Below are 13489 nucleotides of genomic sequence, written 5' to 3'. Positions count from 1 at the left end.
CAATGGCAAGGTGTTGGGAAATGACTGCTGATAATTCTAGAATTTCCAAAATACCTTTGCAGCAGCCACTTCACTGGCTGTGCAATGTGTGGAAGGGAGCCGTCTCGCATGACAACGAGCCTACCCACACATCCGTGTTGTTGAAAGGATGGAATGACAACTGTGCACAAAACTCTCTTAACATTTACCAGTGACACAAGAGATAGTAAGACCCACATGACAACTCCTCAAAAAAAAAAATACAGCCTTACAATAAATGATGCCATCAGTCTGCATCGCACAATCAACTCCGCAGAATGAATTGGTAACAAACTGGTGTGTGTCCAGATTTTCTGTTGCCCATAGTCTGCAGTTCTGTGTATTGACATGTTCTTGGAAATAGAAATGGACTTAGTCTGTCCACAGAATGTTCCGTACCACTCATTGCTAACTTCCATAAGAGCAAGAAATTCCACAGCAAATATTTCTTTAGCATTCATGTCAGCAGGGAGCAACTCCTGAACATGAGTGATTTTGTATGGATAGCAACGCACAATGTTTCGTAAGATTTTATGCGCTGAGCTCACAGGCATGTCCAACATTTGGGCAATTCCCCATGTACTGCATGTTTGCACAACACAAGTTAAGCCCTCCTGCAATCCTGTGACCATATCTTTGACAGATGTTTGATTTACTGCATTGCTTCCTCTGCCACACTGCACTTCAAAAGAACCTGTCTTCAAATTCTGTAATATTTTCTTCAGAGCCTTAGCAGACATCAGGCCATGCCTTTTTTCATACCCTCGAGTGACTGGAACTTATGCAGGGCTACTGGAATACTAGTACACAATCACACTTCTTGTGAAAGAGCTTTACCAGTAGTCCAAGATCCCTCTGACAGACAATCATGCTGGACACCTGATGCCAAACGAGTAACTGCCATGTGCTGTGCATCTACTGATATGAATACTGTGATGCTTACAGAGCCAGCTATTGGTCAAATTTTCGTTAATTTTTGTTTAATGTCTCTTCGGGCAACAGCCTTGCCGCAGTGGATACACCGGTTCCCGTGAGATCACCGAAGTTAAGCGCTGTCAGGTGTGATCGGCACTTTGATGGGTGACCATCCAGCCGCCAAGCGCTGTTGCCATTTTTCGGGGTGCACTCAGCCTCGTGATGCCAATTAAGGAGCTGCTCGACCGAATAGTAGCGGCTCTGGTCAAAGAAAACCATCATAACGACCGGGAGAGCAGTGTGCTGACCACACGCCCCTCCTATCCGAATCCTCAACTGAGGGTGATACGGCGGTCGGATGGTCCTCATGGGCCACTTGTGGCCTGAAGACGGAGTGCCATGTCAATAACATGCTCTTCAAATATGACGTCATTCAGAGCAGTGGTTCTCTTTCTACAGCATTTTGAAACTGCAACTTTAATGATGGACACCATGTATATTGAAGAACATAGCTATTAGGTGAGTGGTGACATATGAAAGCATATCCAACTGCTGAGTCCAAATGCACCAGGTGGTCAGTGGTAGATCAAAATTAGTGGGAGCTGCATTTTCGTCAAGAAACAAGTAAACGACTCAAAGGAAGATTAGAGTTTAATGTCCCATTAACTGTGAGGTCATTAGAGATGAAGCACAAGCTCGGATTACAAAAGGATGGGGAAGGAAATTTGCCATGCCCTCATCAAACAGAAAATTAAATCTGGATGGCCAGATAAAGATCTGAACAGTCATTCTCCCACCACAACTAAAAGCAACAGACACATCACTAGTTAACAGCACTAGCCAGTTTCAGAATGATGCTGTAGGATGGTAATGACAATCCAGCATGGTGTACTCATCATAAAGCAGCCGTCTTGGTTGCTGTTGGAAAGTAATTGTTCTTTACGATGGTATCACTATAAATAAGTAAGTGTCACGGATAACTACTTTGCAAAGTAGGATTTTATATAACCGAAGTCCTTGCAACCCAATTTAATAAAAGCTCATCTTTGTGGAAGCCATCGTCTCTATGTGGGTGAGAAACACATTTCAAATTAACTGAAGATAATGTATTTTTACCCAACCATTGATAGCAGTAAGACAGTAAATTTGGCATATTCTAGGTAGAGATGGTACAGAAATATACTTAACAATGAAAGACTGAAACTGAGTTTAAAATATAATTATGTAAAAAGAATCATTCCCATGGTATCTCCAACAGCAAAGTTAGCTTTTTCCGCCAGATTTTCGAGAGTCAAAATAGCAGTCTAACTTCCAATAATCATTTAAGATAACCAGTCTCCATCACAAAAAGTGAAAAACTGAAAAGCAAACAACATATGCAACTGACAACGTCTACACAATGAGGAAGACTAGGACACAAAGCAGAGGGCTTGTAGTCCATTGTAGTCCACCAGTGAAAGCCAAGCTACATTATATACTTCTACCCATTTTTGTTACTACTTCTGAAGGTTAGCGGAGGAAAAAAAATTCTGCAGTTTTGTTACAGTGATCATAAATATAGAGCAGTAAATGAAAGTCTGCTCACTACAAGAAGTAGCAATGCTCCATACTTAATTAATTCTCACTCAAGAGGAGTATCAATATGCTGGCACTGTATGTGGCATGTGCCGAAACATAGGCCTGTTGCAAATATCCATTTGTAGAGAAAAAAATGGTTTAAAATTGCTAAATGCTTTTGCTGAATTTTAAGAACAGTAAAACATTACTAAAATTATACTGATGAAAGTTCTCATAAATGAACATCATGAAGGCACGTCATGCAACTGAAATTCCCAGCTACACACATTCAAAATGCTGAAGTGAATGGCAGAGGGTACACATGAATCCATAACATTGTAGATTCTTCCCATTCCAAATGCATGCGGAGCATGAAAGAAATGACTGTTTAAATGCTTCTGGGCACACTGTAGTAAGTTTAATGTTCTCACATTTTCTACAGGAGAAATATGCAGGAAACGGGGAGGGGGGGGGGGCTGTAGTATACTCCTTAAGCCTTCCCTAAATACTGATTCTTGAAACTTTGTAAATAGGCATTTGCAGAATAGTTTCCACCTATCTTCAGGCATATGTCTATCTATGTTCTTCAACACTGCAATGACATTTTCACTTCCTTGTGAAAATCCAATATCTTCGGTTAATCCCACCTGGTCCGGGTATCACAAACTGAAGCAGAATTCTTGGATGGGTTATTTAGGATTAGTCAAGCAACAGGAATCATTCCTAACATCTGAAGGGCAGTGAAGTCTTCATTCCAAAGCCAGGAAGAACTGAACATACCACAGCCAAGGATATGAGACCAATCTGTCTGTTCTCCTTTCTTCTTGAAACATTAGAAAAACTGGTCTATGTGCACATTAGGAAGAGGTGGTTAACTACAGTCCCTCCACACACAAACCACATGCATACCAACCAGAAAAAAATCATGTGAAACTGCACTCCACCAACTTGTTTGGAAGGTGGAGAAAGCACTACCCTTTCAGGAAATAGCCCTCTGCATCTTCTTGGACATCGAAGGGGCTTTTAGTAACATTGCCTTCAAAGCCATGGTTAAGACCACCATTTGTAGGTAGATTAGAGCCACACTTAATGGTAGGAAAGTAGAAGCCACCATGATGCAAGAAAAAATGGTAATCAACACCAACAAAGGCTGTCTACAAGGAGGGATCCTGTCCCCTCTATAGCGGAACCTTGTGGTGAATGAACTCTTTGTAGGATTAAAAAAATGGTTCAAATGGCTCTGAGCACTATGGGACTTAACATCTATGGTCATCAGTCCCCCAGAACTTAGAACTACTTAAACCTAACTAACCTAAGGGCAGCACACAACACCCAGTTTTGTAGGATTAAACTCTAAACAGTACTTTCAGCAGGGATATGCAGACAATCTTGTCATAGTATTACTTTGCAAATTTTTAAGTACAGTCAGAGAGCTATGGCACAAGGAGCATTGAACATTGTTCAAAATTGGTGCAGAAAACATGACCTAATGGTCAGCCCTAGGAAGACTGTCGTACCATTTTATGAGGAAGCAGATCCAACACATATGCTGAAATCTGAACCTTCTCCATTAAACTACCAGTGAAGAGGTAGTTAAATATTTAGGGGTAACCCTGGATGAGAAACTATTGTGGACCCCTCACTTAAGGAGCACCTGTTCCAAGGTGAAAGGTACTCTAATGAGTACCAGGAGAGCTTGTGGTAAAAACTGGGGCTTAAGCTCCAAGAGTATGTACTGGATATACACCATGGTAGTAAGACTATGATCACTTATGGGGCTATAGTGTGTTGGAAAAAGGTAGAACAGCAGGTAGCTGCTAAAGCGCAAAGATTGGCCTGCTTAGCCATTACAGGCAGAATTAGCAGCACACCCACTGCTGGGATGGGAACCATGCTGGACATGCCCCCATTACACCTGTGGGTAAATATGGAGGCAGCAGCTGGAGCACACAGGTTAAAGACTGGTAAAAACTGGAACTCACTGGGGTATCCAGCATCTCATACTAAAATACTGAGTGAGGTAGATATAGGTATGGTTGGGGGACATGGCGGCCGGCTATATAACAACTCCCAGCTGCTTCAACAAGCCTTTCAATGTAGTAATAGGAATTAGAGAGCTCTGGGATGACAAATTTCGAAACCGTACTGGGGACATAGTCTGGTTCACTGATGGTTCGAAAACAGACCAAGGTGTTGGGGCCGGGGTATACGGAGTGCAGCCAAGGCTGAAAAGTGCAATTTCTCTACGGAAGATGGCCATTGTGTTTCAAGCAGAAATATCTGCTATCAGGGTGTGCGTGGAGGAGAATTTGTGGAGGTGCTACAGAGGTCATAGCACTTTCATTCAGTCAGACAGCCAAGCAGCCCTAAAAGCACTGGCAGGCTCTGCAACAAGATCAAAGATCGTGTCAGAATGCCATTAAGTCCTTGTGGAGCTAGGGGAAAGCAATAGGGAAAAACTATTGTGGGGCCCTGGTCACTGAGGGATTAGTGGTAATGAGCAAGCCAATAGGTTGGCCAGGATGGGGCGAAGACACCATGTATTGGACAGGAACCCGTCCTGACGATCGCCAACGCAACGATCGCCAACACAACGATCAAAATAAAACTACAAGACAGGACAAGGAGACAGCATGTAGAATACTGGGCTAAGGTCCAAATGCAGAAACATGGCAAGGTATTGACGCCGACGCCATGTTCTAAGAGAAGTCTCTCAATCCTGGGCTTGAGAATGAAACTCATGGTTGGACTGTTGACAGGCCACGAGAATTTCAAAAAACACTTACATACAATGGGGATAATAGAAGAAGACCCCAAATGTAGGATGTGTGGTGTGGGAGAGGAAACCTCATCACATTTGATGTTCAAATGCGAAGCACTGGAGATTAAAAGAGACAGAGTATTTGGATCAACCAGACCTGAAGAAATTGTGTCTAGCAAAGCACTAGTGAAGGATCTCCTTGCACTGTTCAAGAGCATATGTTGGCTTTACTAGAGACACAGGGAATGATACCACACACTAAACTCTGTTTCAGTGTGGGCAGCAGCGGACTTAATGTTGTTTTTACTTCCCTGATAAAAACCAAATCAAGAACTCTAATGGCAACTGGGAGCAAGTTGGATGCAATGGCTACAAATAAAAAAAACATTGTATTCTTTATCTATTCAGAGAACTGGTTGGAGCAATGATTTAAATCACCGTCAGCACTTGACATGACATACACTACCTGGTCAACGAGCTAAGCCAGTACAATGACAGCCATAACTGTATTCACTGGAAAGATGCTAAGCGAATCCTTAGATACTTCAAAGGAACCACACACACGGAACTTACCTATGCCAAGGAAAAAGAAGGAATCTTCAGTTTCGCAGATGCTGACTGGGAAAGTCCATTGCTGATGGGAAGTCTTCCTTCAGCTACAGTTCCAGCTTATCCAGAGCAGCAATATCATAGTGTTCATGCAAGCAAAGACTTGTTACTATTTCATCAACCAAAGTTGAGTGCATGAGCTTCATGGAAACAGCAAAAGAGGCAATTCCACTGTCAACATTCATGATGGAGCTGGTTATAGGAAAAGTGTTACATATCACCTTTTTAATGACAGTCAGCTGGAAAGTTAGCACACAACCCACTTTTTCACTCAACAAGTCACATTTACGTAAAACATCACATCATGTCAGGGCTCTACAAGAGTGTCCACTGAAACTGGAGTAGTAGCCAACAGAAGACATGATGGCAGATTGACTGAAGAAGGTACCTTTTGCACTAAAGCTGAAGGACTTTGACTTCAATCCTAGGGCAACGAACGTGGCACTCAATTTCTAATTTGTAACTATCTGTAAATGTCACTATGCGTATGTTTTAAAGTTAACTGTTATAAGTTGTGTGTATTCTCCAAGCAGTGAGTTGCAAATAAAGTTGTCCTGTAATTATGTGTCATGCCTGCATTGTCAAATCACATCCCAACTAACACTCCTCCACCTTCCTTCCCTTACTCTAGAAAATACCCTAATAATCTACAGAGAACCATCACTTAAGGCCATCCCATAAGCACAATTCACATAACGAACAAAACAAATTGCAAAAAGACACTTATGAGCAATGTTTCGCATAATGAGTGACAACGATTTACTGTGATGTCACCAGACGTTCACGCGTAGCAGGGGAACGTTCAACAATATGAACAACTCTCATTGCCAGCAGCGGCATATGAATGCTGTTTCTAGTACAAACTGCAGTCTGGGTTTAGCACTCCTCCTGCTGCCATCTTAGTGCAGCTTGTGATCACACATTTTTCTAAACCTGTGATCACAGTGTTTTTTGTGAGCAAATTTAAATAACCTTCGTAGATATGTTCCCAAACATAAATCCGGACGATCATGTTGTTGTTGTTGTTGTGGTCTTCAGTCCTGAGACTGGTTTGATGCAGCTCTCCATGCTTCTCTATCCTGTGCAAGCTTCTTCATCTCCCAGTACCTACTGCAACCTACATCCTTCTGAATCTGCTTAGTGTATTCACCTCTTTGTCTCCCTCTACGATTTTTACCCTCCACACTGCCCTCCAATACTAAATTGGTGATCCCTTGATGCCTCAGAACATGTCCTACCAACCGATCCCTTCTTCTGGTCAAGTTGTGCCACAAACTTCTCCTCTCCCCAATCCTATTCAATACTTCCTCATTAGTTATGTGATCTACCCATCTAATCTTCAGCATTCTTCTGTAGCACCACATTTCGAAAGCTTCTATTCTCTTCTTGTCCAAACTATTTATTGCCCGCGTTTCACTTCCATATATGGCTACACTCCATACAAATACTTGCAGAAACGACTTCCTGAAACTTAAATCAATACTCAATGTTAACAAATTTCTCTTCTTCAGAAACACTTTACTTGCCATTGCCAGTCTACATTTTATATCCTCTCTACTTCGACCATCATCAGTTATTTTGCTCCCCAAATAGCAAAACTCCTTTACTACTTTAAGTGTCTCATTTCCTAATCTAATTCCCTCAGAACCACCCGCCTTAATTCGACTACATTCCATTATCCTCGTTTTGCTTTTGTTGATGTTCATCTTATATCTTCCTTTCAAGACACTATCCATTCCATTCAACTGCTCTTCCAAGTCCTTTGCTGTCTCTGACAGAATTACAATGTCATCAGCGAACCTCAAAGTTTTTATTTCTTCTCCATGGATTTTATTACCTACTCCGAATTTTTCTTTTGTTTCCTTCACTGCTTGCTCAATATACAGATTGAATAACATCGGGGAGAGACTACAACCCTGTCTCACTCCCTTCATAACCACTGCTTCCCTTTCATGTCCCTCCACTCTTATTACTGCCACCTGCTTTCTGTACAACATGTAAATAGCCTTTCGTTCCCTATATTTTACCCCTGCCACCTTCAGAATTTGAAAGAGAGTATTCCAGTCAACATTGTCAAAAGCTTTCTCTAAGTCTACAAATGCTAGAAACATAGGTTTGCCCTTCCTTAATCTAGCTTCTAAGATGAGTCGCAGGGTCAGTATTGCCTCACGTGTTCCAACATTTCTACGGAATCCAAACTGATCTTCCCCGAGGTCGGCTTCTACTAGTTTTTCCATTCGTCTGTAAAGAATTCATGTTAGTATCTTGCAGCTGTGACTTATTAAACTGATAGTTCGGTAATTTTCACATCTGTCAACACCTGCTTTCTTTGGGATTGGAATTATTATATTCTTCTTGAAGTTGAAGGGAATTTTGACTGTCTCCTACATCTTGCTCACCAAATGGTAGAGTTTTGTCAGGACTGGCTCTCCCAAGGCCGTCAGTAGTTCTAATGGAATGTTGTCTACTCTGGGGGCCTTGTTTCGACTCAGGTCTTTCAGTGCTCTGTCAAACCCTTCACGCAGTATCGTATCTCCCATTTCCTCTTCGTCTACGTTCTCTTCCATTTCTATATTATTGTCCTCAAGTACATCGCCCTTCTATAGACCGTCTATATACCCCTTCCACCTTTCTGCCTTCCCTTCTTTGCTTAGAACTGGGTTTCCATCTGAGCTCTTGATGTTCATGCATGTGGTTCTCTTTTCTCCAAAGGTCTCTCTAATTTTCCTGTAGGCAGTATCTATCTTACCCTAGTGAGATAAGCCTCTACATCTTCACATTTGTCCTCTAGCCATGCCTGCTTAGCCATTTTGCACTTCCTGTCTATCTCATTTTTGAGACGTTTGTGTTCCTTTTTGCCTGCTTCATTTACTGCATTTTTATATCAATATATCTTCTGTTACCCAAGGATTTCTACTAGCCCTTGTCTTTTTACCTACTTGATCCTTTGTTGCCTTCACTACTTCATCCCTCAGAGCTACCCATTTTTCTTCTTCTTCTGTATTTCTTTCCCCCATTCCTGTCAATTGTTCCCTTATGCTCTTCCAGAAACTCTGTACAACCTCTGGTTTAGTCAGTTTCTCCAGGTCCCATCTCCTTAAATTCCCACCTTTTTGCAGTTTCTTCAGTTTTAATCTACAGATCATAACCAATAGATTGTGGTCAGAGTCCACATCTGCCCCTGGAAATGTCTTACAATTTAAAACCTGGTTCCTAAATCTCTGTCTTACCATTATATAATCTATCTGATATCTTTTAGTATCTCCAGGCTTCTTCCATGTATACTGCCTTCTTTTATGATTCTTGAACCAAGTGTTAGCTATGATTAAGTTGTGCTCTGTGCAAAATTCTACTAGGCGGCTTCCTCTTTCATTTCTTCCCCCCAATCCATATTCACCTACTACGTTTCCTTCTCTCCCTTTTCCTACTACCGAATTCCAGTCACCCATGACTTAAATTTTCGTCACCCTTCACTATCTGAATAATTTCTTTTATTTCATCATACATTTCTTCAATTTCTTTGTCATCTGCAGAGCTAGTTGGCATATAAACTTTTACTACTGTAGGAAGTGTGGGCTTCCTATCTATCTTTGCCACAATAATGCGTTTACTATACTGTTTGTAGTAGCTTACCCGCATTCCTATTTTCCTATTGATTATTAAACCTACTCCTGCATTACCCCTATTTGATTTTGTATTTATAACCCTGCAGTCACCTGACCAGAAGTCTTGTTCCTCCTGCCACCAAACTTCACTAATTCCCACTATATCTAACTTTAACCTATCCATTTCCATTTGTAAATTTTCTAATCTACCTGCGTGATTACCCCGTTTTCTTTCTCCTTATAACGACGTCCTCTTGAGTAGTCCCCGCCCGGAGATCCGAATGGGGGACGTTATTTTACCTCCGGAATATTTTACCCAAGAGGACGCCATCATCATTTAACCATACAGTAAATCTGCATGCCCTCGGGAAAAATGACGGCTGTAGTTTCCCCCTGCTTTCAGCCGTTCGCAGTACCAGCACAGCAAGGCCGTTTTGGTTTGTGTTACAAGGCCAGATCAGTCAATCATCCAGACTGTTGCCCTTGCAACTACTGAAAAGGCTGCTGCCCCTCTTCAGGAACCACACGTTTGTCTGGCCTCTCAACAGATACCCCTCCGTTGTGGTTGCACCTGTATCGCTGAGGCACGCAAGCCTCCCCACCAACGGCAAGGTCCGTGGTTCATGGTTCATGAGGGGGGGGGGGGGGGGGGGGAATACGATCCTAAGAGAAAGAAAATGACCTTAGAAATGAAACAAAATCATTGAAAAATGTGAACATAGTGTGAGCGTTGCTGATTTAGCGTGTACATACATCAACTATTTGCATTATCCTCAAGAACAAGGACAAAATTAAGGAGACAGATGCTAAACATCTGTTTCATATTCTGGATGATGTCGAAGGGCTGCTCCTTATGTAGATAAATGAAAAGCAATTGCAAGGCGAGAATGATTTTTGCTGACCTTGTTAAGAAGACACCAAAATCATCAGTGGCGAAGAAGTGTTATGGAAAGCCGTGGGTGGTTTGAGAAGTTTAAAAGAACAATTGGCATCCACAGCACTGCGATGCACGGTGAAGCGGCTAGTTCCGATACAAAGGCGGCTGAGAATTTCATCAGCAACTTCAAGGTGCTCATAGATTCTGAGGTTTATCTGCTGCAATATGTTTGTAATTTTGACAACACAGGTTTACTCTGGAAAAAGGTACCAAAGCTTACCTTTAAAGCAGCAGAGGAGAATGCACTGCCCAGTCACAAGCTGATGAAAGTTCATCTCACACTGCTATTCTGAGCCAACGCAGGCGGTGATTTGAAAATTAAACTGCTGCTTGTTTACCATTCAGAAACTCCACAAGCCTTCAAGAATTATTAAGTCTAGAAGAGCAGGTTAAATGTGATGTGGAGGTCCAACAACAAGGCTTGCGTAATACATGATCTTTTTTGTGTAGGATCAATGAAGTGTTTGGTCCTCTGGTGAATAAAAACGTTTTCTTGAGATGAATCTACCACTCCATGTCTTGTTTGTTATGGACAACACTGCCCAAATTTCAATTCATCAAGATATAATTTCTGTCTCCCAACACCACTGTTATCCCAGCCTACAGACTAGCAGATTATTTCTAGAAGATGCTCTACACTAAAGCATTCTTCAAGCATTGTTCAGAATAGACTGAAGCTACCAATCTCACCCTCAGTGTTTTGAAATATCCCTTCAACATCATTGTCTGCATCAAGATGATCAAGAAAGCATGGGAAGGGGTTACAAGGAACTCTCACTTACACTTGGCAGAAGCTTTGTCCAGAGTGCATTGTCGAATGTGACAAAGCATTTGAGTCAGTACCTGTAGAGCCTGTAGTCAATGAAATTGTGTCTTTGGCCAATAGCATGGGACTAGAATGATATCAATGACGTTGTGGAAGATCACAACCAAGACCTAACCACCAAAGAGCTTATGGAGTTGCAGTGTGTTACACAGGAGGAAGTTGTTGAGAGGAGTTCGGAGGAGGAGGAGGAGGAGGAGGAGGAGGTGGTAACAGCAAAGCAACAGTCTTCTGATGCAATAAGAGAATGCTGAAAGCATGGGTATCAGTCACATAATACATTGAAAATCACCCCCCCCCCCCAATAAAACAGTCATTATGCATGCTACAAATTTATTTGAAGATAATGCTGTGTTGCATTTTCGTCAAGTTTTGAAGTGTCAGTTTCCTAATAAAAAAGAATTAGTTCTGTATCATGAATAATAAAGTACATAATAACTGTATGTGTAATTTTCTTTGAACAAATGGCATGAATAACTTAAAACTTTTAGTACTTTTTCTGCATGGAATGCATTATCGTATTTTACATTAACTTATATGGGATAAATTGTATCACTTAATGAGTGTTTCACACTACGAGTAAGATTCTGAACTGAAGTACATTCTGTGCGCATGGAACAATCAAGACCTCAAAATAACTACAACATCAAGGAATGACACATGGGGCAAAGATATATTGCAGGAAAGAAAACTTTAGCACAAATCTTTAGTTGGGCCAAGTACAAGTACATTTATACTGTTTGCACTTAATATTAAGTTAGGCCTGATGAATCACACAAAGTCTTGAGAAACAGAGACGATTTTAATCATGTGAAAGAAGTCTTTCCCCCCAAGATCAGTGACGCCAATTTGAAAGAAGATGTGTTCACTGCACCACAATACAGAAAATTACACTTGAGACGTCCGACACTAAACTCATAGAAAAAAATTTTAAGTTTGCTAACAATTGTTAGTGACGTACTGGGTATTTGAGTGCTAACACACTTTGATCACTGAAACATGTACAGCCAGGAATTTTAACTTAAGATTTATATAATGAATAGCTTACAAACCTGCTTTGCTACAAAAATTGGAGCTGGTCCTGCCTTCAGACTGGGATCATATCCTGCACCAACTTGTGTGTCCCAGTTCTCTTCACAGTCAATTTCTGGCACATCAAATGGAGCTGCTTTTATTTCACCCGAGTCTGCCTCATCCGTAAGACGATAAAATTGCTGCTCAATTATTTTCTTGCTGGGACAAGTCTTCAGATGATACTGGTAATCAGGCACAGGAACAACATGAGTAGCATTAAATGGGCAGATCTGCATTTCTGCCATGGGATGATTTCTGCGGCATTTTACTATATGTATCTGCATTCTAGATCTTCGTATCTGATGAGCCTTCTCATAAGGGCATGTCTCAAGAGGGTCATCTTGGTCTGTGTACATTATGATGCCTACGGAGGAATTACACATGGAGAAAAGTTAATGCCAATTCAAGAGTTGTAGCACAAATTTCAAGTACTATTATAATAAATCATTTCTTACTATGCAGTTACTATCTAACATACTCTTGCACACTATCATCAAAGGAAATGTAACCTGTATTTTATTTCAGAATGGTTTAGCTTTTCTAAACAACATTTTACAAATGGAAGACTGGATAAACAAAGAAATTTAAATAGGCCGTAAGAAAAATAGAAGCAGTATGTTCAAATTTACTTCAGCTTTGGACAGGTTTTTTTTCAGTATTTAAGGTTTTCCCTTTTACCATATTTTATAGCTCATTACAAAAATCAAGAAAAATTTTAGCAAATTCAGCCATGTTGCTACATGCAGGACAGAAACACTTAATGTTTCCAAAGTAATGGGGATATTATGCAAGTCCTGTAATCTGAAAAAAAAAAAAAAAAATCAAATATTTACATTGCATTAAGCCATATCAAGTAATCTACAGGTCTCACTATCGTAACTGAATTTGTTCAAATTTGGTGTACAGATCTGTTAAATGACCAAAGAAAGATTTACAAACTTTCAGCTCTCAAATTTTAATACCAATCCTGCAGAAAAAAATTCAGAGAACTTAATGTTAAAGCTGTCCCTTCACTATATATAGCTTTTTGTGACAATTATGCACTTTAAAGAAGATAGTACAGCACAGTTAAATAGACACACTATCACAAAATGAGAAACGGGAACAAATTGACTATATAGGAAGCAGCTCAAATTAACAAAGAAAGATTCTTTAGCTGTTATGGATACTGTATACAATAAATGACCACT

General features: G+C 40.8%; 1 protein-coding gene across 6 annotated transcripts in view; it reads right to left on the bottom strand.

The window, feature by feature from the left end:
• The window catches only part of LOC126162158 (gametocyte-specific factor 1 homolog), a 40918-nt gene that overhangs the window by 16401 nt on the left and 11028 nt on the right, over positions 1–13489 (bottom strand). For all 6 annotated transcript variants that reach the window (XM_049918467.1, XM_049918468.1, XM_049918464.1 and 3 more), the window contains exon 2: positions 12278–12663. In XM_049918467.1, coding sequence (XP_049774424.1) covers positions 12278–12655 — 378 coding nt within the window. In that variant the 5' untranslated portion in view covers positions 12656–12663. The remainder of the gene's footprint in view (positions 1–12277; positions 12664–13489) is intronic.

This window comes from Schistocerca cancellata, chromosome 2, assembly GCF_023864275.1.
Source record: "Schistocerca cancellata isolate TAMUIC-IGC-003103 chromosome 2, iqSchCanc2.1, whole genome shotgun sequence".
Classification (NCBI taxonomy): Eukaryota; Metazoa; Arthropoda; class Insecta; order Orthoptera; family Acrididae; genus Schistocerca; species Schistocerca cancellata.
This window is presented reverse-complemented; position numbering and strand designations above follow the sequence as displayed.